Source organism: Hyperolius riggenbachi, chromosome 5 (assembly GCF_040937935.1).
Source record: "Hyperolius riggenbachi isolate aHypRig1 chromosome 5, aHypRig1.pri, whole genome shotgun sequence".
Lineage (NCBI taxonomy): Eukaryota > Metazoa > Chordata > Amphibia > Anura > Hyperoliidae > Hyperolius > Hyperolius riggenbachi.
The window spans coordinates 440763173-440790965 of record NC_090650.1 but is presented as its reverse complement, the minus strand read 5'-3'; the positions used below and the strand labels follow the sequence as shown (position 1 = coordinate 440790965).

The following is a 27793-nucleotide window of genomic DNA, read 5'->3' as shown; positions in this document are numbered from 1 at the left end:
TACCATAGTCATAGTATAATGTCCTACCATATTATTATTAGTATATATTTATATAGCACTGACATCTTCTGCAGCACATTACAGAGTACATAGTCATGTCACTGACTGTCCTCAGAAGAGCTCACAATCTAATCCTACCATGGTCATAATCTAATGTCCTGCCATATTATTAGTATGTATTTATATAGCACTGACATCTTCTGCAGCACATTACAGAGTACATAGTCATGTCACTGACTGTCCTCAGAGGAGCTCACAATCTAATCCTACCGCAGTCATAGTCTAATGTCCTACCATATTATTATTATGTATTTATATAGCACTGACATCTCCTGCAACACACAACAGCATACATAGTCATGTCCCTGACTGTCCTCAGGGGAGCTCACAATCTAATCCTACCATAGTCATAATCTAATGTCCTACCATATTATTATTATGTGTTTATATAGCACTGACATCTCCTGCAGCACTTTACAGAGTACATAGTCATGTCACTGACTGCCCTCAGAGGAGCTCACAATCTAATCCTACCATAGTCATAGTATAATGTCCTACCACATTATTATTAGTATATATTTATATAGCACTGACATCTTCTGCAGCACATTACAGAGTACATAGTCATGTCACTGACTGCCCTCAGAGGAGCTCACACTCTAATCCTACCATAGTCATAGTATAATGTCCTACCATATTATTATTAGTATATATATTTATATAGCACTGACATCTTCTGCAGCACATTACAGAGTACATAGTCATGTCACTGACTGTCCTCAGAGGAGCTCACACTCTAATCCCACCATAGTCATAATCTAATGCCCTACCATATTATTATTATGTATTTATATAGCACTGACATCTTCTGCAGCACTTTATAGAGTACATAGTCATGCCACTGACTGTCCTCAGAGGAGCTCACACTCTAATCCCACCATAGTCATAGTCTAATGCCCTACCATATTATTATTATGTATTTATATAGAACTGACATCTCCTGCAGCACATTACAGAGTACATAGTCATGTCACTGACTGTCCTCAGAGGAGCTCACACTCTAATCCCACCATAGTCATAGTCTAATGCCCTACCATATTATTATTATGTATTTATATAGCACTGACATCTTCTGCAGCACATTACAGAGTACATAGCCATGTCACTGACTGTCCTCAGAGGAGCTCACACTCTAATCCCACCATAGTCATAGAGTAATGTCCTACCATATTATTATTATGTATTTATATAGCACTGACATCTCCTGCAGCACTTTACAGAGTACATAGTCATGTCACTGACTGTCCTCAGAGGAGCTCACACTCTAATCCTGCCATAGTCATAGTCTAATGTCCTGCCATATTATTATTATGTATTTATATAGCACTGACATCTTCTGCAGCACATTACAGAGTACATAGTCATGTCACTGACTGTCCTCAGAGGAGCTCACAATCTAATCCTACCATAGTCATAGTCTAATGCCCTACTATATTATTATTATGTATTTATATAGAACTGACATCTCCTGCAGCACTTTACAGAGTACATAGTCATGTCACTGACTGTCCTCAGAGGAGCTCACACTCTAATCCCACCATAGTCATAGTCTAATGTCCTACCATATTATTATTATGTATTTATATAGCACTGACATCTCCTGCAGCACTTTACAGAGTACATAGTCATGTCACTGACTGTCCTCAGAGGAGCTCACACTCTAATCCTACCATAGTCATAGTCTAATGTCCTGCCATATTATTATTATGTATTTATATAGCACTGACATCTTCTGCAGCACATTACAGAGTACATAGTCATGTCACTGACTGTCCTCAGAGGAGCTCACAATCTAATCCTACTATAGTCATACCCTAATGTCCTGCCATATTATTATTATGTATTTATATAGCACTGACATCTCCTGCATCACATTACAGAGTACATAGTCATGTCACTAACTGTCCTCAGAGGAGCTCACACTCTAATCCTACCATAGTCATAGCCTAATGTCCTACCATATCATTATTATGTATTTATATAGCAGTGACATCTTCTGCAGCACATTACAGAGTACATAGTCATGTCACTGACTGTCCTCAGAGGAGCTCACACTCTAATCATACCATAGTCATAGCCTAATGTCCTACCATATCATTATTATGTATTTATATAGCACTGACATCTTCTGCAGCACATTACAGAGTACATAGTCATGTCACTGACTGTCCTCAGAGGAGCTCACACTCTAATCCCACCATAGTCATAATCTAATGCCCTACCATATTATTATTATGTATTTATATAGCACTGACATCTTCTGCAGCACTTTATAGAGTACATAGTCATGTCACTGACTGTCCACAGAGGAGCTCACAATCTAATCCTACCATAGTCATAGTCTAATGCCCTACTATATTATTATTATGTATTTATATAGAACTGACATCTCCTGCAGCACATTACAGAGTACATAGTCATGCCACTGACTGTCCTCAGAGGAGCTCACACTCTAATCCCACCATAGTCATAGTCTAATGCCCTACCATATTATTATTATGTATTTATATAGAACTGACATCTCCTGCAGCACATTACAGAGTACATAGTCATGTCACTGACTGTCCTCAGAGGAGCTCACACTCTAATCCCACCATAGTCATAGTCTAATGCCCTACCATATTATTATTATGTATTTATATAGCACTGACATCTTCTGCAGCACATTACAGAGTACATAGCCATGTCACTGACTGTCCTCAGAGGAGCTCACACTCTAATCCCACCATAGTCATAGTGTAATGTCCTACCATATTATTATTATGTATTTATATAGCACTGACATCTCCTGCAGCACTTTACAGAGTACATAGTCATGTCACTGACTGTCCTCAGAGGAGCTCACACTCTAATCCTGCCATAGTCATAGTCTAATGTCCTGCCATATTATTATTATGTATTTATATAGCACTGACATCTTCTGCAGCACATTACAGAGTACATAGTCATGTCACTGACTGTCCTCAGAGGAGCTCACAATCTAATCCTACCATAGTCATAGTCTAATGCCCTACTATATTATTATTATGTATTTATATAGAACTGACATCTCCTGCAGCACTTTACAGAGTACATAGTCATGTCACTGACTGTCCTCAGAGGAGCTCACACTCTAATCCCACCATAGTCATAGTCTAATGTCCTACCATATTATTATTATGTATTTATATAGCACTGACATCTCCTGCAGCACTTTACAGAGTACATAGTCATGTCACTGACTGTCCTCAGAGGAGCTCACAATCTAATCCTACCATAGTCATAGTCTAATGTCCTGCCATATTATTATTATGTATTTATATAGCACTGACATCTTCTGCAGCACATTACAGAGTACATAGTCATGTCACTGACTGTCCTCAGAGGAGCTCACAATCTAATCCTACCATAGTCATAGTCTAATGCCCTACTATATTATTATTATGTATTTATATAGAACTGACATCTCCTGCAGCACTTTACAGAGTACATAGTCATGTCACTGACTGTCCTCAGAGGAGCTCACACTCTACTCCTACCATAGTCATAGCCTAATGTCCTACCATATCATTATTATGTATTTATATAGCAGTGACATCTTCTGCAGCACATTACAGAGTACATAGTCATGTCACTGACTGTCCTCAGAGGAGCTCACACTCTAATCCTACCATAGACATAGCCTAATGTCCTACCATATCATTATTATGTATTTATATAGCACTGACATCTCCTGCATCACATTACAGAGTACATAGTCATGTCACTAACTGTCCTCAGAGGAGCTCACACTCTAATCCTACCATAGTCATAGCCTAATGTCCTACCATATCATTATTATGTATTTATATAGCAGTGACATCTTCTGCAGCACATTACAGAGTACATAGTCATTTCACTGACTGTCCTCAGAGGAGCTCACACTCTAATCATACCATAGTCATAGCCTAATGTCCTACCATATCATTATTCTGTATTTATATAGCACTGACATCTCCTGCAGCACATTACAGAGTACTTAGTCATGTCACTGACTGTCCTCAGAGGAGCTCACAATCTAATCCTACCATAGTCATAGTCTAATGTCCTGCCATATTATTATTATGTATTTATATAGTACTGACATCTTCTGCAGCACATTACAGAGTACATAGTCATGTCACTGACTGTCCTCGGTGGAGCTCACAATCTAATCATACCATAGTCATAATCTAATGTTCCTACCATATTATTATTATTATGTATTTATACATTACTGACATCTTCTGCAGCACATTACAGAGTACATAGTCATGTCACTAACTGTCCTCAGAGGAGCTCACACTCTAATCCTACCATAGTCATAGCCTAATGTCCTACCATATCATTATTATGTATTTATATAGCAGTGACATCTTCTGCAGCACATTACAGAGTACATAGTCATGTCATTGACTGTCCTCAGAGGAGCTCACACTCTAATCCTACCATAGTCATAGCCTAATGTCCTACCATATCATTATTATGTATTTATATAGCAGTGACATCTTCTGCAGCACATTACAGAGTACATAGTCATGTCACTGACTGTCCTCAGAGAAGCTCACACTCTAATCATACCATAGTCATAGCCTAATGTCCTACCATATCATTATTATGTATTTATATAACACTGACATCTTCTGCAGCACATTACAGAGTACATAGTCATGTCACTGACTGTCCTCAGAGGAGCTCACAAACGTATCTTGCCAAACTCATAGTCTGAGACCAATTATTGGTGGCAGAGCCAATTAACGTATCAGTATGTTTTTGTTGTATGAATACAAACCTGTTTGCCCAGAGGAAAGCCATGGAAGCACAGGAAGTAGATACAAACTCCATGCAGCCCGTGTCCTGGACCAGATTTGAACGGGGACCCTAACGCTGCAAGACAAGAGTACTAGCCACAGCACCACTGTGTTGCCATTTGTAACTCTATTTTAAAATACTAGTAAGTCACTGATGCTGCTTATGGTAACATAGAGTCACCACTTTCCCTACTTTACACTCAGTGCACAAAAATGCTGCTAAGATCTGTACAGGAATGATATGGCATATAGCAGTGCGCTGTCACACATGCACAGCATGTGGGGGGCGAATGTGGAAGTACATTGGACACTTGGAGGCAGCAGAAAGGTAAAGTATTTTAAAGGACCGCTATCGCGAAAATCTTTAAATTTAAAATGAACGTAGACATGTACTGTACATACAGATAAGAGTGCATTTCTCACAGATTAAAATGAGCCATAAATTACTTTTCTCCTATGTTGCTGCCACTTACAGTAGGTAGGAGAAATCTGTTAGAACTGACAGGATTTGGACTAGCCCATCTCCTCATGGGGATTCTCAGGGTTTTCTTTATTTTCAAAATCACTTAGTGAATAGCAGTTGCTCTGTCCAACTGTCAAAAAAAGTATACAATTAGCAGGGAGGCTGGCCAGCATCTTTTTATAAATCCTTTTCAAAGAGTGTCTTTATAAAGAATAAAGGCCATGCTGAGAATCCCCCATGGAGAGATGGACTAGCTCAAAACCTGTCGGTTCTGTCAGATTTCTACTACCTACTGTAAGTGACAGCAACATAGGAGAAAAGTAATTCATGGCTCATTTTACTCTGGGAGGAATGTACTTCTTATTTGTGTGTGTTTTTATATACATTACATTTTTTAGATTTTCACGACAGTATTCCTGTAATGTACACATAACATTTGGGGGGACAGCAACGGAGGCTGAAATCAATCAGGAATCGTCCTGTAGAGTCTGGGCAGCCAATAGATCTCTCTCTGATCAGATTCAATCAGAGAGAGATCTGTCTCTTGGTCGATCTGCCCATACATGGCTAGATGTATGGTCAACTATATTTCCCACAATGCAAATGCAACAAGGTGCACAGACAGGAAACTGTCATGGCCATGGCCCTAACATCATACTGTGGGGAGGGGTTTCATCACATCCCCAAGGCAACCTATCCATACTGCCCCCCCCCCCCCCCCCCCCGATTTCTTGAGGGAAACGTTTTGGGACAAAATAAACATATCCCCCGATAGATTTTACAAAATAAATACTATACCTGGTATTTTCGCCGCTTTGGTGTGCCGTCTTTTGTGTTTTTTTACTAAAACTCCATGCAAAATACAGTTCATCAGAAAAGCATATTATTTAGTGGGCTGTGTGCAAAATGAAATCACCATTTCTAAAAACCTCTTATGACTAACAAATATAGATAAAAAAAAACGTTGTTCAATATACCCTTACATCAGCAGCTCCTTCCATCTCATCACAGCTCTCTGTGATGCTGCAGTATACAGAACAGGAAAGCACAGCCAGAAGGGGGCAGGCTTGGGATTGAAAAGACATCTGAGCAAAGCCAGACTGAATGCTCAGTCAGGGATTTTATCAGGGCTGATAACAAGCAGGCTGAGCAGTGAAGGATAAAACAGAGAGCAGGGTAGGTGTTTTCTCTAATGTTCCCACTGATATATATGGTAAAATACATGAGTGTGCTTCCTCTCTGGTTCCCTTTAAGTAAAGGGACACAAAAACATTACTATATCTATACATGTACTATATGCATTACTATATCTGTGATATGTAATCTGCAAATCCTGCCTGTAGAGTATTGAATAGGATACCATACAGCATCCCATAGCCAGCTGAGGGAGTACCCTATGATGTTGCCTGCCTGGACCTCTCCGGGGCTCAGACCTGAATCTGGGCGAGGCTTCTGTTTGTTCCGGGCAGTTATCTGATTGTTACAAAATCCTCAGCGCACTGGTAAAATGGATTAAATATGGCTTTGGGCAAGGTGGTTGCTTGGCTCCTCCTGATGATCCTTTTATCATTCTGAGGTGAGGGACAGGACAGGGAAGGTAGCAGTTTGGCCCCATGACACCCACTAGGCCCCAGGCACCTGCCTAGGTTGCCTTGTAGATGATCCTGCAGTGATGAGTGTAATCACCTCCTGAGAAACCCATTCTGCTGCAGGTGAATCTGAGCTATATCCTCTCTTGTCGTAATCGGTAACTGATCTGCTGGTGTATAGATAGGAATGGCCATCAATAGAGATCATAAAAACTACCCCTCATCTGCCAACACAACATCGTTTCGTCTTTTTTCTCAGAGTTCTTTCACAATTACGAAAAGTGGCCGGGGAGTCGTGTGACTCGGTTTCCACGATCATAAAAATATCCCCGCCCGTCTCCTGAGGGCCCGAAAGGGAGCAGCAGAGTTATTTATAAACTGTCTGCAAATCATTTTGTTTTCTTTTTTACTGTTTGCTTTTATTGTGATTATTATTAGATCTTCACAATCTCTGCATGTTCTGTTCAGTGAAATGAGAAACTTCCGGAAGCAAAGCCCAAACTGCTCTCCTGACCTGAGTGTCCCACTGAGGAGTAAAACCGAATTCTGGGCCAATTCCTGGTTCTAATTTACAAATGTGCTGCTAAGAAGGATTATTCACATTTTATGTTCAGTCAGTGACAGCATCCAAAGTGACACTGAAGCGAGAAAAAAAAAGTATGATCTAATGAACTGTATGTATCGTACAGATAAATAATAGAACAATAGTAGCAAAGAAAAGAGTCTCGTGTTTTTATTTTCAGGTATATGGCTTTTTTTTATAGCATTGCATCACTCTTTCAAATTTGCAATTGACAAACCACACTGCATTGTAACCACTTCCTGTCCCTATGACGTGAAAATAAGTCTCTGCACTCTCCTCCCTACAAATGCTTAGATAACACTGTTTGTTTATCTCTGACCTGATAACATCTCTACAGAGTTGTAAAGTAATTACAGCAAACCCCTCTCCTCCTCCCAGGGAATTCAATGGCAGAGTTAATTAGTAAACATGTGCAAAATACACATTCCAGGTGCAGACAGTTGCGGATTGTATACATTACTTAATTGTTACATCTAAAACATTATAAGAACAAATGGACTGTTTAAATAAACAGGAGGGATAGACAAATAAAATGTGAGTTTAATGTACAATAGAACTGTTTACATTAAAGCTCCAATGTATGAAAGTGGATAAATTGTGTATTTTTTCACTTTTTCCTTATTTTACTTTTAAAATGCATAGAACATATGGTAATTACTAAAAACAAATGTCAGCCACAAAAAGCCTAATTTGTCCTGAAAAAAACAATACATAGAATAGATCATTTAGTTGTGATAATGATTAGTTATTGCCCAAGAAATCAGAGCTGAGCTGAACTGTGAAAATGACCAGGGTAGGGAAGTGGTTAAACTATGAAACAAAGCAGGGCTTATGACCCTTTCCTTTTCCCCACTGCCAGGCAAGCAATATCTCCCTCTGCACTTAGAACTTTCAGTAACATTCCGCACAGATCACCTGGCAGGACTAAAGATGGCACCACCTGTATTACATTTCAGAAGGTACCAGTGATCAGTGATCTGAAAGATTTTACAATGGGCAAACACTGACTAAATAATTTATAAATAATGTAAAAAAAATAAACAATTTTACTCATTATGTTATTTTCATTACAGTTCCTCTTTCAGGGACATAAATGCAAAAATTCTAAGGGAAAAAGTGAAAATGCAAAATCGTAACCCCGTGGCCAGTGAGAAAATATATTCACAATACATTACAATTTAGTGTTTTTTACAATGCAGACTCTGAATCTGCGAAATTCCAAGTTCATTATGATACAGGCATGGTCGGAAAAGCCCATTTCCGTTTTCGAGACAATTCCGCATTCCGTCATACTGAAATTCCGTTACCGTTTCATTCCGACGGTATTCTGCAGAATTCCGACCTATACGGAATTCCGTCGGAAAATCTCTCTCTCTCTCTCTCATCCATCCATCCATCCATCTATCCTCTCTCTTATGTCATGCAGTAGAGAATTGCAGATTTTCAAAACAGCTTATATACCATAGCTGGGATTTGAACCCCAGATGCAGTGTGTAGGAGGTATCTGTCTTCACCTCTAGACCATGACCCACACTACATGTTAAAGCTGGCCTAGCATAAACCATACTACCATTATGATCAATTCAATAGAAAAAGTAGCACAATTAAGGATTTGTACTTTTTGAAAAGCAGCTTTAGCATATAGTGTGGGTCATGGTCTAGAGGTTAAGACAGATACCTACTACACACTGCATCTTGGGTTCAAATCCCAGCTATGGTATATAAGCATGCTTTTCAAAAAGTACAAATCCTTAATTGTGCTACTTTTTCTATTGAATTGATCATAATGGTAGTATGGTTTATGCTAGGCCAGCTTTAACATGTAGTGTGGGTCATGGTCTAGAGGTGAAGACAGATACCTCCTACACACTGCATCTGGGGTTCAAATCCCAGCTATGGTATATAAGCTGTTTTGAAAATCTGCAATTCTCTACTGCATGATATGATATGATATGAGAGAGAGAGAGAGAGAGAGAGAGAGAGAGAGATCCTTGGGGAAAATAAAGTTTCGGTGGAATTCCGTTCGAGAGGTATAGGAATTCCGTTCCGACTGCCGGAATCGGAATTAACCTAATTCCGGCCGGAATCACGGAATTTATAATTCCGCGGAATTTTCCGACCATGCCTAATTATGAATTCTGTGTGAAATTTAAGAATTTTGGCCGATTCTGAATTCTGCAATTCTGATCAACACTAGTGATTTCCAAGATAACAATTTGTTATTCAAAAACCACTAGGAACCTCTAGGAAAGTGGTTCAGGAGTGAAGCATCATGGGAAACCACAGTTTCTCACTTAAAGAGAAACTCCGACCAATAATTGAACTTTATCCCAATCAGTAGCGGATACCCCTTTTTACATAAGAAATCTATTCCTTTTCACAAACAGACCATCAGGGGGCGCTGTATGACTGATATTGTGGTAAAACTCCTCCCACAAGAAACTCTGAGGACCGTGGTATTCCTGGCAGTTTCCTGTCTGTGAACCTTGTTGCATTGTGAGAAATAGATGTTTACTGCTGTTTCCAACTGCCAAAAAAGCATGCAGCAGCTACATCACCTGCCAATAGTAAAAATGTCACCATGTAATAAATGTCAGAATGTAAATCAGGGATTTAAAAGATTTTACAATGGACAAACACTGACTAAGGCCTCAATTCACTAAGCTTATCTCCTGTCTTTAATAACTCTTCTAGAGTTGTTACCATGGTGATAAGGCATGTAGTATTCAGGAAATATTTTACCTCAGGCAAACCTAAAGTTAACTCTTCTGTCTTTAAGTTAACTCTTTAATCCTTAAAATAACTCCAGAGTTAAAGACAGGCTGTTCATTAACTGCGTGTGAAAATAACTACAGAGGAGGTAAATTAACTACAGAGGAGGTAACTTAACTACAGAAGAGGTAGCGTAAGGAATGAAGAGTTAAGATAACTCTCTTACTAGTGGAGGTAAGTTTTCTCTTGCCTTATTATCTCCAGCATGATCTTAGTGAATTGAGGCCTAAATCATTTATACATATTTATTGTAAAAATGAAGCACTTTTTATTACATTATTTTCACTGGAGTTCCTCTTTAAAGCTGAATCATCACAAATACCTTCTGTTTTAGAGTGAACCGGAGATGAAAATAAACTAATGAGAAAAACAATTGGATCTGTCCTTTTACTCCTAAAGGTGGCCACTAACGGTCCAATTTCTAGCAAAAAATCGTTCGGGCGATCAGAAATTCTGGTCGGATTGGTTGTAAATAATCTGGATTTGCGTTGAACCAAAATTTTAATTTTCTTGTTGGTTGTGATAGATGGGAAGCAAAGATTGCTTCATTGATGGTGTAGTGAACGATTTCACTTCCGGTCAGAATTTCTGATCGCTCAAACGATTTTTTGCTAGAAATTGGATCATTAATGGCCACCTTTAACATGACTCTTTTAGCTATCTCAAGGTTTTATTTTATGTACCGTATATACTCGCATACAAGCCGAATTTTTGACCCCCAAAAAGGGGGTCAAAAGTTGGGGGGTCGGCTTGTATGCGAGTCTTCCCTGGTGGTCTAGTGGTGGGTGGTAGGTGGTCCGCGCCCCGCTCCCCCCCTCCCCGCTCCCCCCGCGGCCGCGGCTGCTATTACCTCCTTAGGCAGCGGCCGCTTCCTAATCCGCGTTCCCCTCTGAAGTTTCAGCGTGTATCACAGCAGCGCGCCCGGCGCTGCTGCTGTGACGATGCAGGGGGCAGGAAAGAGCGGTTCCCCTGGTAACGGCGATACAGATCGCCGCTATAGAGAGCCGCGCTCTTTCCTGCACTCTGCATCATCACAGCAGTGATACACGCTGAAACTTCAGAGGGGAACGCGGATTAGGAAGCGGCCGCTGCCTAAGCAGGTAATAGCAGCGGGGGGAGCACTACCTACCTATACTGGGCACTATACTGGCTAAACTGGGCACTATACTGGCTAAACTGGGCACTTTACTAGCCATACTTGGGCACTATACTACTTATACTGGGGCACTATACTAGCTAAACTGGGCACTATACTGGCTAAACTGGGCACTATACTGGCTAAACTGGGCACTTTACTAGCCATACTGGGGCACTATACTAGCTAAACTGGGGCACTATACTAGCTAAACTGGGCACTATACTAGCTAAACTGGGCACTATACTATCTAAACTGGGCACTATACTAGCTATACTGACGCACTACCTACCCATACTGGGCGCTATACTGGGCACTATACTGGCTATACTGGGGCACTATACTGGCTAAACTGGGCACTTTACTAGCCATACTGGGGCACTATACTAGCCATACTGGGGCACTATACTAGCTAAACTGGGCACTATACTAGCTAAACTGGGCACTATACTAGCTATACTGAGGCACTACCTACCCATACTGGGCGCTATACTGGCTAAACTGGGCACTTTACTAGCCATACTGGGGCACTATACTAGCCATACTGGGGCACTATACTAGCCATACTGGGGCACTATACTAGCTAAACTGGGCACTATACTAGCTATACTGAGGCACTACCTACCCATACTGGGCGCTATACTGGGCACTATACTGGCTATACTGAGGCACTACCTACCCATACTGGGCGCTATACTGGGCACTATACTGGCTATACTGGGCACTTTACTAGCTATACTGAGGCACTACCTACCCATACTGGGCACTATACTGGCTATACTGGGCACTTTACTAGCTATACTGGGCACTATACTAGCTATACTGGACACTACCTACCTATACTGGGCACTATACTAGCTATACTGGGACACACTGGGGGGCTGCACCAATCCAGCATTTCCTACCCCCGGTTTATATGGGGGTCAATCATTTTTCCCTGGTTTTTCAGGGAAAAGTTGGGGGGTCGGCTTATATGCGGGTCGGCTTATATGCGAGTAATAAACATTTACAAACCAGATTTAATGTTTCATAGTCTCTGCTCAATTGCAGTGTCTCAAGAGTCCCAGAGAGAAAATACATTGACCTTTTTATCTTCTCCCCTCACAGTAAAAAGCCCAGGTATCTGCTTAGGAAAGTGCTTTATAGCTGTAATTTGTTATCAGTGAGCCGACTGAGTCCTGACTGGAGAAAAACTGTCTGTTCCATAGCTTAATATAAACTCTTTCAGGCAGGGAAAAAAGAAAAGGAGCGCAGCATAAGAGTAGGAACACACTTATTTTGAAAATGGATCCGTGGCTCATATTTTTGGCCCAGATCAAAAACGGAGCCACAGATACCAATGTTAAAAATAGCAGCCTTCTTCACCCAATTTCAAAACGGTTCCATGTGCGTTCCAGGGGATCAGTTTTGAAAAACAGATCCCCCGGAACGAGCGGGGAATATTACTTTCTCTCCTACTTCCTCCGCTTGCTGCATCACTTCCTGCAATGCTGCTCTCCGAAGAATAGAGGGCGACATTGCAGGAAGTCAATCAGCGAACGGTGGAACACAAGAGAGGAAGGTAAGTGTCCCCGCTTGCTGCCGACATTATATTTTAACAACTTTTTAAGCAAATAGCTGGAGGGGAGCGGGGATCGGGGACCCAGGTGAGGGAAGGGGGGGGGGCGACCCAACTCCCGCCGACTGCTGCCACCCTTGTCCTGACTGCTTCCCCCTCCAGTTCGCGGAGGGACTCCTCCTCCCCACGGCTAGGGCATACGTTTCCACGGACTGGAAATGTATGCTCCAAATACATTAAATAGAGGGGAAAAATGGAGGAAAAAAGTTACCAAATCGGATCCATTTGAAATGGATCCGATCTGGACTGGACACGTGTGGTCCTAGCCTTAGTGTCTGTATGCTTTCCACTGTATATGCACATGTCTATTTCATCGTGTCATCTCTGGTACACATTAAGAAAGCAAAACTACATTTAGCATTACTAAAGCAAATCTGTTATGGATTGTAAAAAATATACATACCTGGAGAGGGAAGGCTCTGGTGTTTTGGCTTCACTGATGTCCGCCGCTTGAATTTTCCGCCTCCGGGAGTCCATGGAAAGCTTCAGAAGCCCCTCGTGTCTCTGCGTGCTTCCAAAAATGGGCGGGTCCGTACTGAGCACACAGGAGTGCAGGTTCGCGCATGCGCAGTACTGAGCGGCCTGTCTTCACTTTGGGGGCACTTGGAGAGACACGAGTGCTACCAAAGCCTTTTGAGGGTCCCAAAACGTGAATTAGACCAGCCGGTTGAATACGTGTAACGGGGGTGACCGCACTGGAATAGGGGAACCATGAGAGGAACGCGGAGGCTCTACAGAACCCAAGACCTTCCCTCTCCATAGGTGAGTATCTGGTCAAAACCAAAAATTTGCTCCAGTAAAAATTGTTCATAAACTTTTAAACCTAATTAATCCGCCAATCAAGTAGCTTCTGATTAGTTAAAACAACATCGACCAGCAAGTGGTGCACAGGACTGTACAAACATTTGTGTCATGCGCAGGACTAGTGGTGGCACCCTCTGCATGTCCTGCGTGCTATCACCAGAGCAGCAGAGGGAAGTGGCTGCAGACAGCCCAGTGGTGGCACCCTCTGCATGTCCTGCGTGCTATCACCAGAGCAGCAGAGGGACGTGCCTGCAGACAGCCCAGTGGTGGCACCCTCTGCATGTCCTGAGTGCTATCACCAGAGCAGCAGAGGGAAGTGCCTGCAGACAGCCCAGTGGTGGCACCCTCTGCATGTCCTGCGTGCTATCACCAGAGCAGCAGAGGGAAGTGGCTGCAGACATCCCAGTGGTGGCACCCTCTGCATGTCCTGCGTGCTATCACCAGAGGAGCAGAGGGAAGTGGCTGCAGACAGCCCAGTGGTGGCACCCTCTGCATGTCCTGCATGCTATCACCAGAGCAGTAGAGGGAAGTGGCTGCAGACAGCCCAGTGGTGGCACCCTCTGCATGTCCTGCGTGCTATCACTAGAGGAGCAGAGGGAAGTGGCTGCAGACAGCCCAGTGGTGGCACCCTCTGCATGTCCTGCATGCTATCACCAGAGCAGTAGAGGGAAGTGGCTGCAGACAGCCCAGTGGTGGCACCCTCTGCATCTCCTGCGTGCTATCACTAGAGCAGTAGAGGGAAGTGGCTGCAGACAGCCCAGTGGTGGCACCCTCTGCATGTCCTGCGTGCTATCACCAGAGCAGCAGAGGGAAGTGCCTGCAGACAGCTCAGTGGTGGCACCCTCTGCATGTCCTGCGTGCTATCACTAGAGGAGCAGAGGCAAGTGGCTGCAGACAGCCCAGTGGTGGCACCCTCTGCGTGTCCTGCGTGCTATCACCAGAGCAGCAGAGGGACGTGCCTGCAGACAGCCCAGTGGTGGCACCCTCTGCATGTCCTGCGTGCTATCACCAGAGGAGCAGAGGGAAGTGCCTGCAGACAGCCCAGTGGTGGCACCCTCTGCATGTCCTGCGTGCTATCACCAGAGCAGTAGAGGGAAGTGCCTGCAGACAGCCCAGTGGTGGCACCCTCTGCATGTCCTGCGTGCTATCACCAGAGCAGCAGAGGGAAGTGGCTGCAGACAGCCCAGTGGTGGCACCCTCTGCATGTCCTGCGTGCTATCACCAGAGCAGTAGAGGGAAGTGGCTGCAGACAGCCCAGTGGTGGCACCCTCTGCATGTCCTGCGTGCTATCACCAGAGCAGCAGAGGGAAGTGCCTGCAGACAGCCCAGTGGTGGCACCCTCTGCATGTCCTGCGTGCTATCACCAGAGCAGTAGAGGGAAGTGCCTGCAGACAGCCCAGTGGTGGCACCCTCTGCATGTCCTGCGTGCTATCACTAGAGGAGCAGAGGGAAGTGCCTGCAGACAGCCCAGTGGTGGCACCCTCTGCATGTCCTGCGTGCTATCACCAGAGCAGCAGAGGGAAGTGGCTGCAGACAGCCCAGTGGTGGCACCCTCTGCATGTCCTGCGTGCTATCACTAGAAGAGCAGAGGGAAGTGGCTGCAGACAGCTCAGTGGTGGCACCCTCTGCATGTCCTGCGTGCTATCACCAGAGCAGCAGAGGGAAGTGCCTGCAGACAGCTCAGTGGTGGCACCCTCTGCATGTCCTGCGTGCTATCACCAGAGCAGCAGAGGGAAGTGCCTGCAGACAGCCCAGTGGTGGCACCCTCTGCATGTCCTGCGTGCTATCACCAGAGCAGCAGAGGGAAGTGCCTGCAGACAGCCCAGTGGTGGCACCCTCTGCATGTCCTGTGTGCTATCACCAGAGCAGCAGAGGGACGTGCCTGCAGACAGCCCAGTGGTGGCACCCTCTGCATGTCCTGCGTGCTATCACTAGAGGAGCAGAGGGAAGTGCCTGCAGACAGCCCAGTGGTGGCACCCTCTGCATGTCCTGCGTGCTATCACCAGAGCAGTAGAGGGAAGTGCCTGCAGACAGCCCAGTGGTGGCACCCTCTGCATGTCCTGCGTGCTATCACCAGAGGAGCAGAGGGAAGTGCCTGCAGACAGCCCAGTGGTGGCACCCTCTGCATGTCCTGCGTGCTATCACCAGAGCAGCAGAGGGAAGTGGCTGCAGACAGCCCAGTGGTGGCACCCTCTGCATGTCCTGCGTGCTATCACCAGAGCAGCAGAGGGAAGTGCCTGCAGACAGCCCAGTGGTGGCACCCTCTGCATGTCCTGCGTGCTATCACCAGAGCAGCAGAGGGAAGTGGCTGCAGACAGCCCAGTGGTGGCACCCTCTGCATGTCCTGCGTGCTATCACTAGAGGAGCAGAGGGAAGTGCCTGCAGACAGCCCAGTGGTGGCACCCTCTGCATGTCCTGCGTGTTATCACCACAGCAGCAGAGGGAAGTGGCTGCAGACAGCCCAGTGGTGGCACCCTCTGCATGTCCTGCGTGTTATCACCAGAGCAGCAGAGGGAAGTGCCTGCAGTCAGCCCAGTGGTGGCACCCTCTGCATGTCCTGCGTGCTATCACTAGAGGAGCAGAGGGAAGTGGCTGCAGACAGCCCAGTGGCGGCACCCTCTGCGTGTCCTGCGTGCTATCACCAGAGGAGCAGAGGGAAGCTGAGCAGGACCAGGGGTGCACCCCTCTGCATGTCATGCGTGCTATCACCAAAGCAGCAGAGGGAAGTGACTGGAGACAGCCCAGTGGTGGCACCCTCTGCATGTCCTGCGTGCTATCACCAGAGCAGCAGAGGGAAGTGGCTGCAGACAGCTCAGTGGTGGCACCCTCTGCATGTCATGCGTGCTATCACCAAAGCAGCAGAGGGAAGTGGCTGCAGACAGCTCAGTGGTGGCACCCTCTGCATGTCATGCGTGCTATCACCAGAGCAGCAGAGGGAAGTGGCTGCAGACAGCTCAGTGGTGGCACAGCACCAGGGATTGTTCCTGCTGGACTCGGACAATGGAGCTTGTGATTAATCCTCATGCGGCTGATGCAGAGATACAAAGCAACAATGGGGAGGACACCTGCTATTCTGCGGGATAATTATGGACGGGAACACCATACATAAGCAACGGCTAAAAATGGATCTGACATTCTGATTTTCCAAACAGCCTCGAAGGCCAATCAGATTCCAGCCAGGCACAGGAACAGGAAGTGCCCAGAGAAATGGTCAAATCACGCATCGGAAAACATCAGGACACAAAATGTGAATACATGCTCATATTATATCTCGTCTGGACTATTACTTTGTGGACTACCACCTAACAGACTGGCACCGCTCCAATCTGTACTGTTCTTCCTCTGCTGCTCCTCTCTGTCAAGCTCTTCATTGTCTACCAATTAACCAGAGGATCCAGTTCAAACTCTTAACCCTAACCTACAAAGCTCTCCACGATCTCTCTTTAAGTATTTCTTAAAGAGGAACTCCAGTGAAAATAATGTAATAATAAAAAAAAAAGTGCTTCATTTTTGCAATAATTATGTATAAATGATTTAGTCAGTGTTTGCCCATTGTAAAATCTTTCCTCCCCCTGATTTACATTCTGACATTTATCACCTGGTGACATTTTTACTGCTGGCAGGAGATGTCAGTGGAAGCAGATGCTGCTTGCTTTTTTGGCAGTTGGAAACATCTGTAAACAGCTGTTATTCCCCACAATGCAACAAGGCTCCCACAGTATGATGTCAGAACCATGGTCCTGACATCACACTGTGGGAGGGGTTTCCCCACAATATCAGCCATCAGGCATGGGCGAACATTCGGATTCGTGTGAATCCGGATAGTTGTCATCCGGATTCAGCCAGTAATGCTGTGCGGGCTGGGTGGGGTGGGGGGTCAAGCTTACCCTTCTGACGTCTTCTTTGTCCGTCCCTCGTCGCCTCCCACGATGCGTTCCACTCGGCGCTCACGTGACTACAAACACTTCCGCCTTCAACCCGGAAGGAGGAAGTGTTTGTAGTCACGTGAGCGCCGAGTGGAACGCATCGTGGGAGGCGACGAGGGACGGACAAAGAAGACGTCAGAAGGGTAAGCTTGACCCCCCCGCCCAGCATTACTGGGTAAATCCGGATAGCAACTATCCGGATTCACCCGAATGTTCGCCCATGCCTGTCAGCCATACAGAGCCCCCTGATGATCCGTTTGTGAAAGGGTAAAGATTTCTCATGGGAAAGGAGGTATCAGCTACTGATTGGGCTGAAGTTCAATTCTTGGTTACGGTTTCTCTTTAACTTTATTAAGCACTTTGCTGGACAACTTGTTGACACAGGTGCCCAGAGCAAGACCCTCCTGCCAGTAAGGCATGAGAAATGACCTGAGGAAGAGGTTTTTACCATGAAACGCATTGTCCAGCAAAGTACTTAATAAAGATAAGAAATACTTTTGACTACTACCTGACTTGAAATCTATTCATTGAAGGTAGGATCTGAACCTCTTAGCTTCTTGGATACCCGACAGGCAGTCCTACCAATTTTTCACGCCACTATATAAATGTCAGTGTACCTTGTACTTGATATTTATCGGATTTTTATTATTTAAATTTTTTGGGCGCCTCCTACTTTTACCTATTTCCTTAGGACAACCCCCTGATCTAAGGGGTCACCTCCCAGGCTAGTCCCAAGAGGAAAATGTTGGAGCAGCAACCAGCAAAGTACCACCAAAGGCTGAGTGGGGACGATACTCCCCACATGCTCTGTCAAGTGGTTGCCTGGCAGAAGCCCTACTTTGTGAGTATATAATTATAATTATGATAACCCCAGTTCTACGATATAAAAATATGGCACCAGATTGGGCTCCCGGTGTCCCTGCATTTTTGTCACAAGTCTGGACAAGTGAGGGCCTGGCAGCCCACTCAGGGCCCTGGGGCAATTGCCGATGTTGCCCATATGGTAGCACCCAGGGCCGGTTTAAGCAACAATGGGGCCCCAGGGCAAAATAAACCTGGGGGGCCCCCCCAACATATACCCCGGAAAAAAAATCGGCATTAGGGAACCTTGTTTTGCAGCTGGTATAGTCAGGGTGTGAAGTCCCAATTGGTCGGAGCTCCACATTCTGGCTATCCCAGCCTGCATGGGGGACAAGGGGTTAAAAAGTTTCAGGAGGGGGGACCCCACATAATTTTTTTTTTTTAATTTCCACACTCTAAACATAAAAAAAAATTGGGAAAATAGGAAAAAATGCCAGGGATCTTCATACAGCCATATTGCGGCTGTATAGCGACCCCTGGCCAAAGCGCTGCGGCTGCGTATGGACCCCTGGAAACCCCGTCAGGAAATTTATTGCGCTTTCGTTTGATGCATGTAAAATTACACTACCGTTAGGTTTGCTACTAAAAGTGACATTTACCGCATTTAAAAGTATACTTTTTTCCTTTGAAACTTTAAAATCGATTTTCTCAAAAACTATAAGGTCTTTTTGAAAAATAGTTTTTTCCTCTTATTCCTAATGATCTCCTTAACATATCCTGCAAATTGAGGGTTTCTAGAATTTAAGGTGGATTTTCTATTAACCATTAAAGTCGGCAGGTTTTTAAATGTGTATTTTTTTTCCTTTGAAACTTTAAAATCGATTTTCTCAAAAACTATAAGGCCGATTTGAAAAAATTTTTTTTCCTCTTGTAGCCACTGGGGGCCCCTACAAGCTCTGGGGCCCTGGGGCAGCTGCCTCCTTTGCCTCTATGGTAGCGCCGGCCCTGGTAGCACCATGTAGCCAGCAGCGCAATGGTATAGTGGGGTAGTGTTAGCCCATCTGTCAACCATTGCCCACACACAGAGATATCTGGCACCACGGGTGTTTCAGTGGGCCACACACCAGGACAAAAGTGTAGCTGTGACTGTCTCTTTCTAAGCAATATGTGCATTACCCTCTGCCATACGCTGTACCAGGATCACCCAGAGTTAGCAAGACACAGTAATGTACGGTTGCATTATCAGAGGTTACCTACAGCTCAAATCAGATTTGTATTTATTCACGTAGCAGAGTCCTGACTGCCCCAAAAGCAGATTTATTTGAGAAATGTAGGACCACACCTACCATGAGATGAGCCTTACCATCGCCAACGTATTGTGTTCAAAAAATCTTTTATGCATTTGTATCTTAGATTCTGATTTTATTGTTCTCGATGATGAAGAAAAGAATCACTCAGAATCTCCTCCTCCCTGCAGTGTTGGCTCCGCCCGCTCACTGCGGCTTTGTTGTTCCTTTGCCGATTGTTTTGTGTTGGTTATTATTATGGTGTGTTATCGGTTGTGAATGAGTGAGCGTCGCGGAGGGACGTGGTCCGCTTCTTGTATATAGACAGAAGATCGGAGGCTCTCCTGGAACCCATACAGAGATAATTCACAATGTCCTTCATCTCCAGGTCTCTGGACAGCTGACTCAGGAGCACCATGACCGACCAGAGACGACTGAACCCCCTCACCCTGCTGCTGCCCCCCCTGCTGTGCTATGGTGAGTTACTCGATGGAACATTGTATTATCAATATGATAGCTGTGTAAGTCTATGTTCCCATGGGCAGGGGCGTTGCTAGCCCCAAAGGTGAGTGGCACGTGCCCTGGATGTATTCTGGGGAGCCCTGGATGTCCCACAAGCAGTACTCACCGCTGGTCACTCAGTCTCTAGATTCTGTAGACATCTTCTCTTTCGGGCTTCTCCCTCTAGTGTCTGCAAAGGAATCAGACTTTAGAGCTCCTTGCATCTGACTCTCGGGTGCTAGGGGGGAGAATCATCCGCTATAGAGCAGGGTCGTAACTAGGCCCCACCGGGCCCCCCCGCAGAGATTCTGACGGGCCCACTCGGGGCCATTTTGGGGGGCCGGAGGGGTCACAGCATGAGGGGAAAGCCATGGCCACACTCGGCGGGGAGGGGAGACGTCCCCACCCCCCTCTCTCACCTCTGGTCTCTCCCCTCCAGATTAAATTACTGTCTGGGCAGCGGCAGCTACATACCTGCCGGTCGCTCCAGCGTGCGCACCTCTCTCTAGTCTCTGATGCGACTTCCTGTATAAACAGGAAGTCGCGACAGAGACTAGAGAGAGGAACGCACGCTGGAGCGCACGGAAGGTATGTAGCTGCCGCTGCCCAGACAGTAATCCCCGCCGAGTGTGGTCACGGCTTTCCCCTCATGCTGCGACCCCTCCAGCCCCCCCAAAACAGCCCCGAGCGGGCCCCGGGCCCCATGTGGGGGCGGGGGCTGCAGGCCATATTGTTACGCCAGTGCTATAGAGGATCTCTCCAGACTTGGAGTGCGGATGGAGGAGATGATTAGTTCCTCCTGCTTTGCTACTCTGCTGGGAAGGAGGGTCAGGGGGAGGAACAGTGAGGACACACACAACAATGCATGCTCCCTATGGAGGCTCCAGGCCCCACAGGTTCCAGCATGTCACCACAACACCCAGCATGCCCCATGGTGCTAGCACAGTGCCCAGCATGGCACCACACAGCACCCAGCATGTCCCATAAATGACACTGCCCATTTATGTGATATGCTGCATTTGTTTTTTTCTGTATAAATGCATAGGGGGCTTCATCCAGCATTTTTCTCGGCAAACCTACTTAGACTGCTGTTAAGTTCATTTGGCCCCAACCATTACCACACGCATATTCTGCTGCATGGCCACACCCATTTTTTGTATGGCATGCCCAAAAGTGCCCCGGATCTCTTAGGATCCTAGCACCGCCCCTGCCCATGGGTGCTGACAGACACGCCCCTTACTCAATTCACCTTTTTCTCCTAGTAGATCATTTTTCATCTCTTCTCTTTAAAATAACTTTTCACCACTCTGCAATTGAAAAAATACCAAAAAGTAGGTGAATGAGTCGGCTGCTCGATTTATCTTTCTTCTCTTTGTTGCTCTATCAAGCTCTTCATCGGCTACCAATTAACCACAGGATCCAGCTCAAACTCCTAAAGGTGGCCACACACCATACAATTTTTTAAATATCTGTTTAATTTAAGAATTGCAATCAATTGTTCTGACTTATTGTAACATTTAAAAAATATGACCAATGTACCACACACCTATGTTCAATTTTGTCCCCAATTATGATAAAAATGATTGGAAAATCAGAGAAAATTGCTAGGGTGTGTATATTAATACATTGACAATCTAACACACACCATACAATCTTTAGAGAGATTGAACAAAAATATCTGGCATTTCAGTTCGAAAAATCGAAAAAAAACGGGAAATCCGATCAGATTTTTCAGTCGAATGAAAAAGAAAAGCTTTCGATTTTTTCGGGAGATCCGATCGTTTTTATCGAATTGCTGTAAAATCGGATCATTTTATTGTATTGTGTGTGCCCACCTTAAAGAGGAACTGAAGAGAGAGGTATATGGAGGCTGTCATGTTTATTACCTTTTAATTAATACCAGTTGCCTGGCAGACCTGCTGGTCTATTTCTCTGCAGTAGTATCTGATTAAAACCAGAAACAAGCATGCAGCTAGTCTTGTCAGATCAGACTTATAAGTCTGAACCACTGAAACACCTGATCTGCTGCATGCTTGTTCAGGGGCTATGGCTAATAGTATTAGAGGCAGAGGATCAGCAGGGCTGCCAGGCAACTGGTATTGTCTAAAAGGAAATAAACATGACAGCCTCCATATACCTCTCTCTTCAGTTCCTCTTTAACTCTAACACCTACAAAGCTCTCCACAATTTCTCTCCCCGGTACATATCCTCACTATTTTCCAGATACCAACCCCACCGCAATCTCAGATCTGCAAATGACCTTCCATTGACCTCCTCTAGAATCACCTCCTCACATTCACGTATACAAGATTTTGCACGTGCCTCACCCCTCCTCTGGAATCCCCTGCCACAACACATCTGTCACTCTCCAACCTTTAATATCTTTAAACGCTCCCTCAGAACTCACTTTTTTCTGACAAGCATACGCTCTACGTTAGGCCCAATCCTCTTTGATTTATGGCCAATTTGTACTCCTACTAGATAATGTAAAACACACTGCTTCTAGGTATGAATATTATATACTGTCCTCCTCTTGTCCCCCCCCCCCCCCCCACCCCCATTCCTTTAGATTGTAAGCTCACAAGGGCAGGGCTCTCTTACCCCTCCATGTCTTGGAATTTGTTACACATTTTGTTGATTTTACTTTTGTCATTGTAATTACCAATTCTGTATTTTGTACAGATTCTGTATTTTGTATATTGGTGTATACCATTGTCTGTATTATTATGTACCCCACCCCATGCTTGCTTCTTGTTTAGTACAGCACCACGGAATATGTTGGCGCTTTATAAATCAATAATAATAGTATTATGTATGAGTATTTTCTTACTTTCCAGTGGATTAACCACTTAAGGACCGGGCTGCTGTTAGCTGATCTGTGCTGCGTGGGCTCTCCAGCCCACAGCACAGATCAGCAGTGTGGCAGGGCGATCAGGCTTCCCCCCCCTTTTTTCCCCCCTTGGGGGATGACCTGCTGGGGGGGTCTGATTGCCGCCGCTCCGCGTGGCCGAGCGGGGGGACTCCTCAAAGCCCCCCTCCGCAGCGCGATTCCTCCCTTCCTCTCCTTCCCTCCCTCCCCTTCACTCCATGGGCGGCACAGGACGGCGATCCGTCCTGTACCGTCTCCAATAGGCTTTAGCCTATCACACGGCGGCGATCCCCGGCCAATCAGAGGCCGGGGATCGCCGATCTCCTTTACGGCGCTGCCGTATTATGTAAACAGCGGGGATTTCTTCCCTGCGTGTTTACAATTAGCCTGCGAGCCGCGATCGGAGGCTCGCAGGCTATTCACGGAGACACCCTCTGTGAACTGACATGGAATGGCTGTTTCCATGCAAAACCACAAACGACCAGCCGCTGCCTATCGGCGTTAGGCGGTCGTTATGTGGTTAAAAGGCATTTTATTGTTAATGTAAACATTTCATCTAGGAGAAAAACGGTTAGTTGAATAGTGTCCGGGTCCTACCAATTTCTGCTACCGAAGGATTTCTGCTACCCCGGCTACTCCTCATGAGTGAGCAGGGATGGTTCATGAGGTGCAGATAACTCACCATGCTTAGCGCATGCACAAGTACACCGCTTGAAATGGGCAAATGAAAAGCCTCCGCTGCTGCTAAAGTTGATGGCACCCAGATTACCGACTGAGTGCCGCTATAGCCGGAATTCCCATTACGGCCTATCACGGCACCTGATGCACCTACATTCTCATCTGTTTTTTGACTCGCATCCAGTCCACTGCCAGTTTCCCAAACTCCTTTGCACTGGAATGTCAAAAGATGCCAGTACGGTAAGCAAGTGGTAGCGCCGAAAATGAATCATGTTAAAAATGAATGGCTTCAGATTATGAGGGCATAGGCAGGGGGCCGGATTTACCATAAGGCAGTATAGGCAGGTGTCTACAGGCACCTGATGATGGAGAGGCGGCTCACTCACCTCCAGGAGGACCTCCCTCCTTCCTTCCCTATGCAGAGTCCTGATGAGAGTGTAAATGAGAGTTTACTCAGCCGGCTCTCAGCATTCCACTGACCAGATCTCCCTTCAGTCAGGTGCACTTCCCTCCTTCCCTATGCAGAGTTTTGATTAGAGTGTAAATAAGAGGTTACTCACCCTGCTCTCTGCATTCCACTGACCAGATCTCCGTTCATTCGGGGGCACCTCTCACTACTTAATACTGAGGTTCCTCTATGTTATGATCACTTTTGCAGCATGTACTGCTGGCTGCAGTTGTACTGTAGACCAGCAGTTTTTGATTTCTTTACATGCATTTGCTCGCATAGTTTTGCTTGCAATCACACTAAGTGTTGATTCCATCTGCAGTCGCTCTGCAGTTCATGACAGTTTGGGATGCTCTTGTGAAATCAAACAATTATCTGTTGCAGTGGGGCTGCAATCCCTTTCATGCAGGATGCATAGCTTTGTCTGCCCTTTTCTGCTGTCAGCCTGTGATTGATTACCATTTACCTGTGTGGGAATCTGCATGTCTGCTCCCATTGGATGACCTCAGTATAAAGGGCTGCTTCCTGCAGTGCTCCATGGGCTATCAGCCTGTCTCGCTGTTACTCTGGGCCCCAGATCGGGTTCCTAGTTCTAGTGTTTAGTTTATTCATGTGGACGGCACTGATCTCCTGCGTAGGAGTCAGTGAGTCCTTCTAGTCCTGTTCCTGTTTATCAGTATTTGTTACTTTGCTAGTCTTGCATCATATATTGGTTCATCGCCGATATATACGCATACTAGCGTGTTTGTTATTTTCCTTGTATTCGTGTTACGATAATACATCAGTGTCGCTGATATATACGTACACGAACTGTTTATATCCTGTGTTCAGTCAGTCAGTTTCCAGCACGTTTTGGTAGGTTGCACGTATCGTGATCACCTGTGCTTAGCTAGTTCAGTCCTGTTCCTGTTACCTTGCGTGGATTGCGCTCACTTCTGCATAGAAGTAACAAATCCTTCCTAGTCCTGTTCCCTGTATTGCTCCAGTTCCTATAGCTAGTCAGTGTTCCTTGCTTATGTTATATATCGGTTCATCGCCGATATATACATATGTTAGTCAGTCATTTGTAGTTTCATTGATAGCTGTAATTGTAATACGCTAGGAATATCATACTGTATATATTGTATATTTTATGTATTGCGTTTGCCTGCCTTTGATTCTGCTGTTTCCTGACTATTCTGTCCTGTCCTTGTGAGGTACGCCATCACTGTGTTCACAATTGGCTACCTCATTTCAGTCTGTCCTGTTTATGGGCGCTTGCTGTTACTGAGTCAGTGACTAGTTTAACAAGCGTTCATTCTGCCTACTTGTCATGATCTTCTGAGTTCGGGTTTATGCGCTCAGCGCTACTTTGCGCTGAGCCACTGTTGTTTAGTATTGTTTGTGGTTGCTCGGATCTACGCCTGCTCTGTGCGCCACATCTCCTACTAGAGTCAGTCCTCTCCTCCACTAGTGCGTTCACACTATAACTGGGGATATCCTGGTTCCTTGTGCTTGTGTGTGTGTCTCCTTCACGTCAGGTTATGCATTACGTGCTGACTGTAGAGCGTGACACTCTAGCTACCTAATGCTGGGTGACACCTGTAACTACATATGACAGGCAAGGGAAGTAAGGGAGAGGTGACAGCTGGGACAGCCAGAACACATGCAGTGCGGTTCAGCGGGTGCTTGTAGGCTCATGGAGGGTGATATCTAGGGTGCCAGGACATCTTTGGTCCTGTGATGTAAATTCGGGCCTGGGCATACGCCAAGATGCTGGTGCTCTGCTGGAAATATCATATTGACCCTGTATGTACTGTGTGTGTGTTGTCGTCACAGCGGAGAAGATTGTAGACGGAGACTTGGGTCAGAGGAGATGAGATGGAGCTACGTATTGTAGTGTCAGCGGGAATATAAGATCCTCCAAGAGTCTCCTCCAGCCACACGTTGACAGGAAATCCTCACTTAATTCCATGTGTTCCAAATCCTACTCAGGCAGATTCTTCTTTCCTCTTCCTGACATAACAGACTGACTTGTAGAAATAAAATCCATCAAAGGCGATATCACCTTTCAGCAGAGTGTCCGGTAATTCCCACCGGGAGTGATGACTGTAAAGGGAACCTTGCAGTGGAGTGTTCGGTACTTCCCGCAGGGGGTGATGACTGTAAAGGGAACCTTGCAGTGGAGTGTCCGGTACTCCCCGCAGGGGGTCATGATTGTAAAGGGAACCTTGCAGTGGAGTGTCCGGTACTTCCCGCAGGGGGTGATGACTGTAAAGGGAACCTTGCAGCGGAGTGTCCAGTACTCCCCCCAGGGACACTGACTGTAAAGGGAACCTTGCAGCGGAGTGTCCGGTACTTCCCGCGGGAACACTGACTGTAAAGGGAACCTTGCAGCGGAGTGTCCGGCACTCCCCGCGGGGACACTGACTGTAAAGGGAACCTTGCGGCGGAGTGTCCAGTACTCCCCGCAGGGGGTGATGACTGTAAAGGGAACCTTGCAGCGGAGTATCCGGTGCTCCCCCCAGGGACACTGACTGTAAAGGGAACCTTGCGGCGGAGTGTCCAGTACTTCCCGCAGGAGGTGATGACTGTAAAGGGAACCTTGCAGCGGAGTATCCGGTGCTCCCCCCAGGGACACTGACTGTAAAGGGAACCATGCAGCGGAGTGTCCGGTACTCCCCGCAGGAGGTGATGATTGTAAAGAGAACCTTTCAGCGGAGTATCCGGTGCTCCCCCCAGGGACACTGACTGTATAGGGAACCTTGCAGCGGTGTGTCCGGTACTCCCCTCAGGAGGTGATGATTGTAAAGGGAACCTTGCAGCGGAGTGTCCAGTACTCCCCGCAGGAGGTGATGATTGTAAAGGGAACCTTGCAGCGGAGTGTCCGGTACTCCCCTCAGGAGGTGATGATTGTAAAGGGAACCTTGCAGCGGAGTGTCCGGTACTCCCTGCGGGGACACTGACTGTAAATGGAGCCTTTCAGCGTAGTGTCCGGTACTCGCCGCAGAGACGCTGAATTAAAAGGGAATTCCCAATCTCTTGAAAACTTTTAAAGCCTCAGTTCGTCCTTCCTGATCTTTCATTGTTAGTAGAGGTGAATGGGGGACCCTGCTGTCACTCACACAACTTTCAGATTTGATGCCGTTGTCCTAGAGAAATCCCCTTTGGAAAAGTCAGTCACGTGACCCCAGATCTCTTCAGCTGCCAGGAGAGAGAGTACCCCAGTTAGTGAATGCCTCTCACTTCCCTGCACCTCCACATACCGCCCTGTGTCCTCAGGGATCTGTCCATGGCAGCTGGGGCGGGTAAAATCTGGGGGAATGAAGGGGAAGGAGAGGCGGAGGAGGAGGAGGGAGTAAAGACTGGTGCTGGGACAATTTTTACCGGTACATTGGAAGAGCAGGAGAGAAAGGACATGGATGATGGATGGGGGCGCGGCGCACGCTTATAAGGGAGCTTCCTCTGCTGCA

At 46.0% G+C, this 27793-nt stretch overlaps 1 protein-coding gene across 1 annotated transcript in view; it reads left to right on the top strand.

The window, feature by feature from the left end:
- Window positions 1–27793, top strand: part of LOC137519239 (serine-rich adhesin for platelets-like) — a 93374-nt gene that overhangs the window by 21811 nt on the left and 43770 nt on the right. The window contains exon 2 of the mRNA XM_068238114.1: window positions 20234–20322. Coding sequence (XP_068094215.1) covers window positions 20262–20322 — 61 coding nt within the window. The 5' untranslated portion in view covers window positions 20234–20261. The remainder of the gene's footprint in view (window positions 1–20233; window positions 20323–27793) is intronic.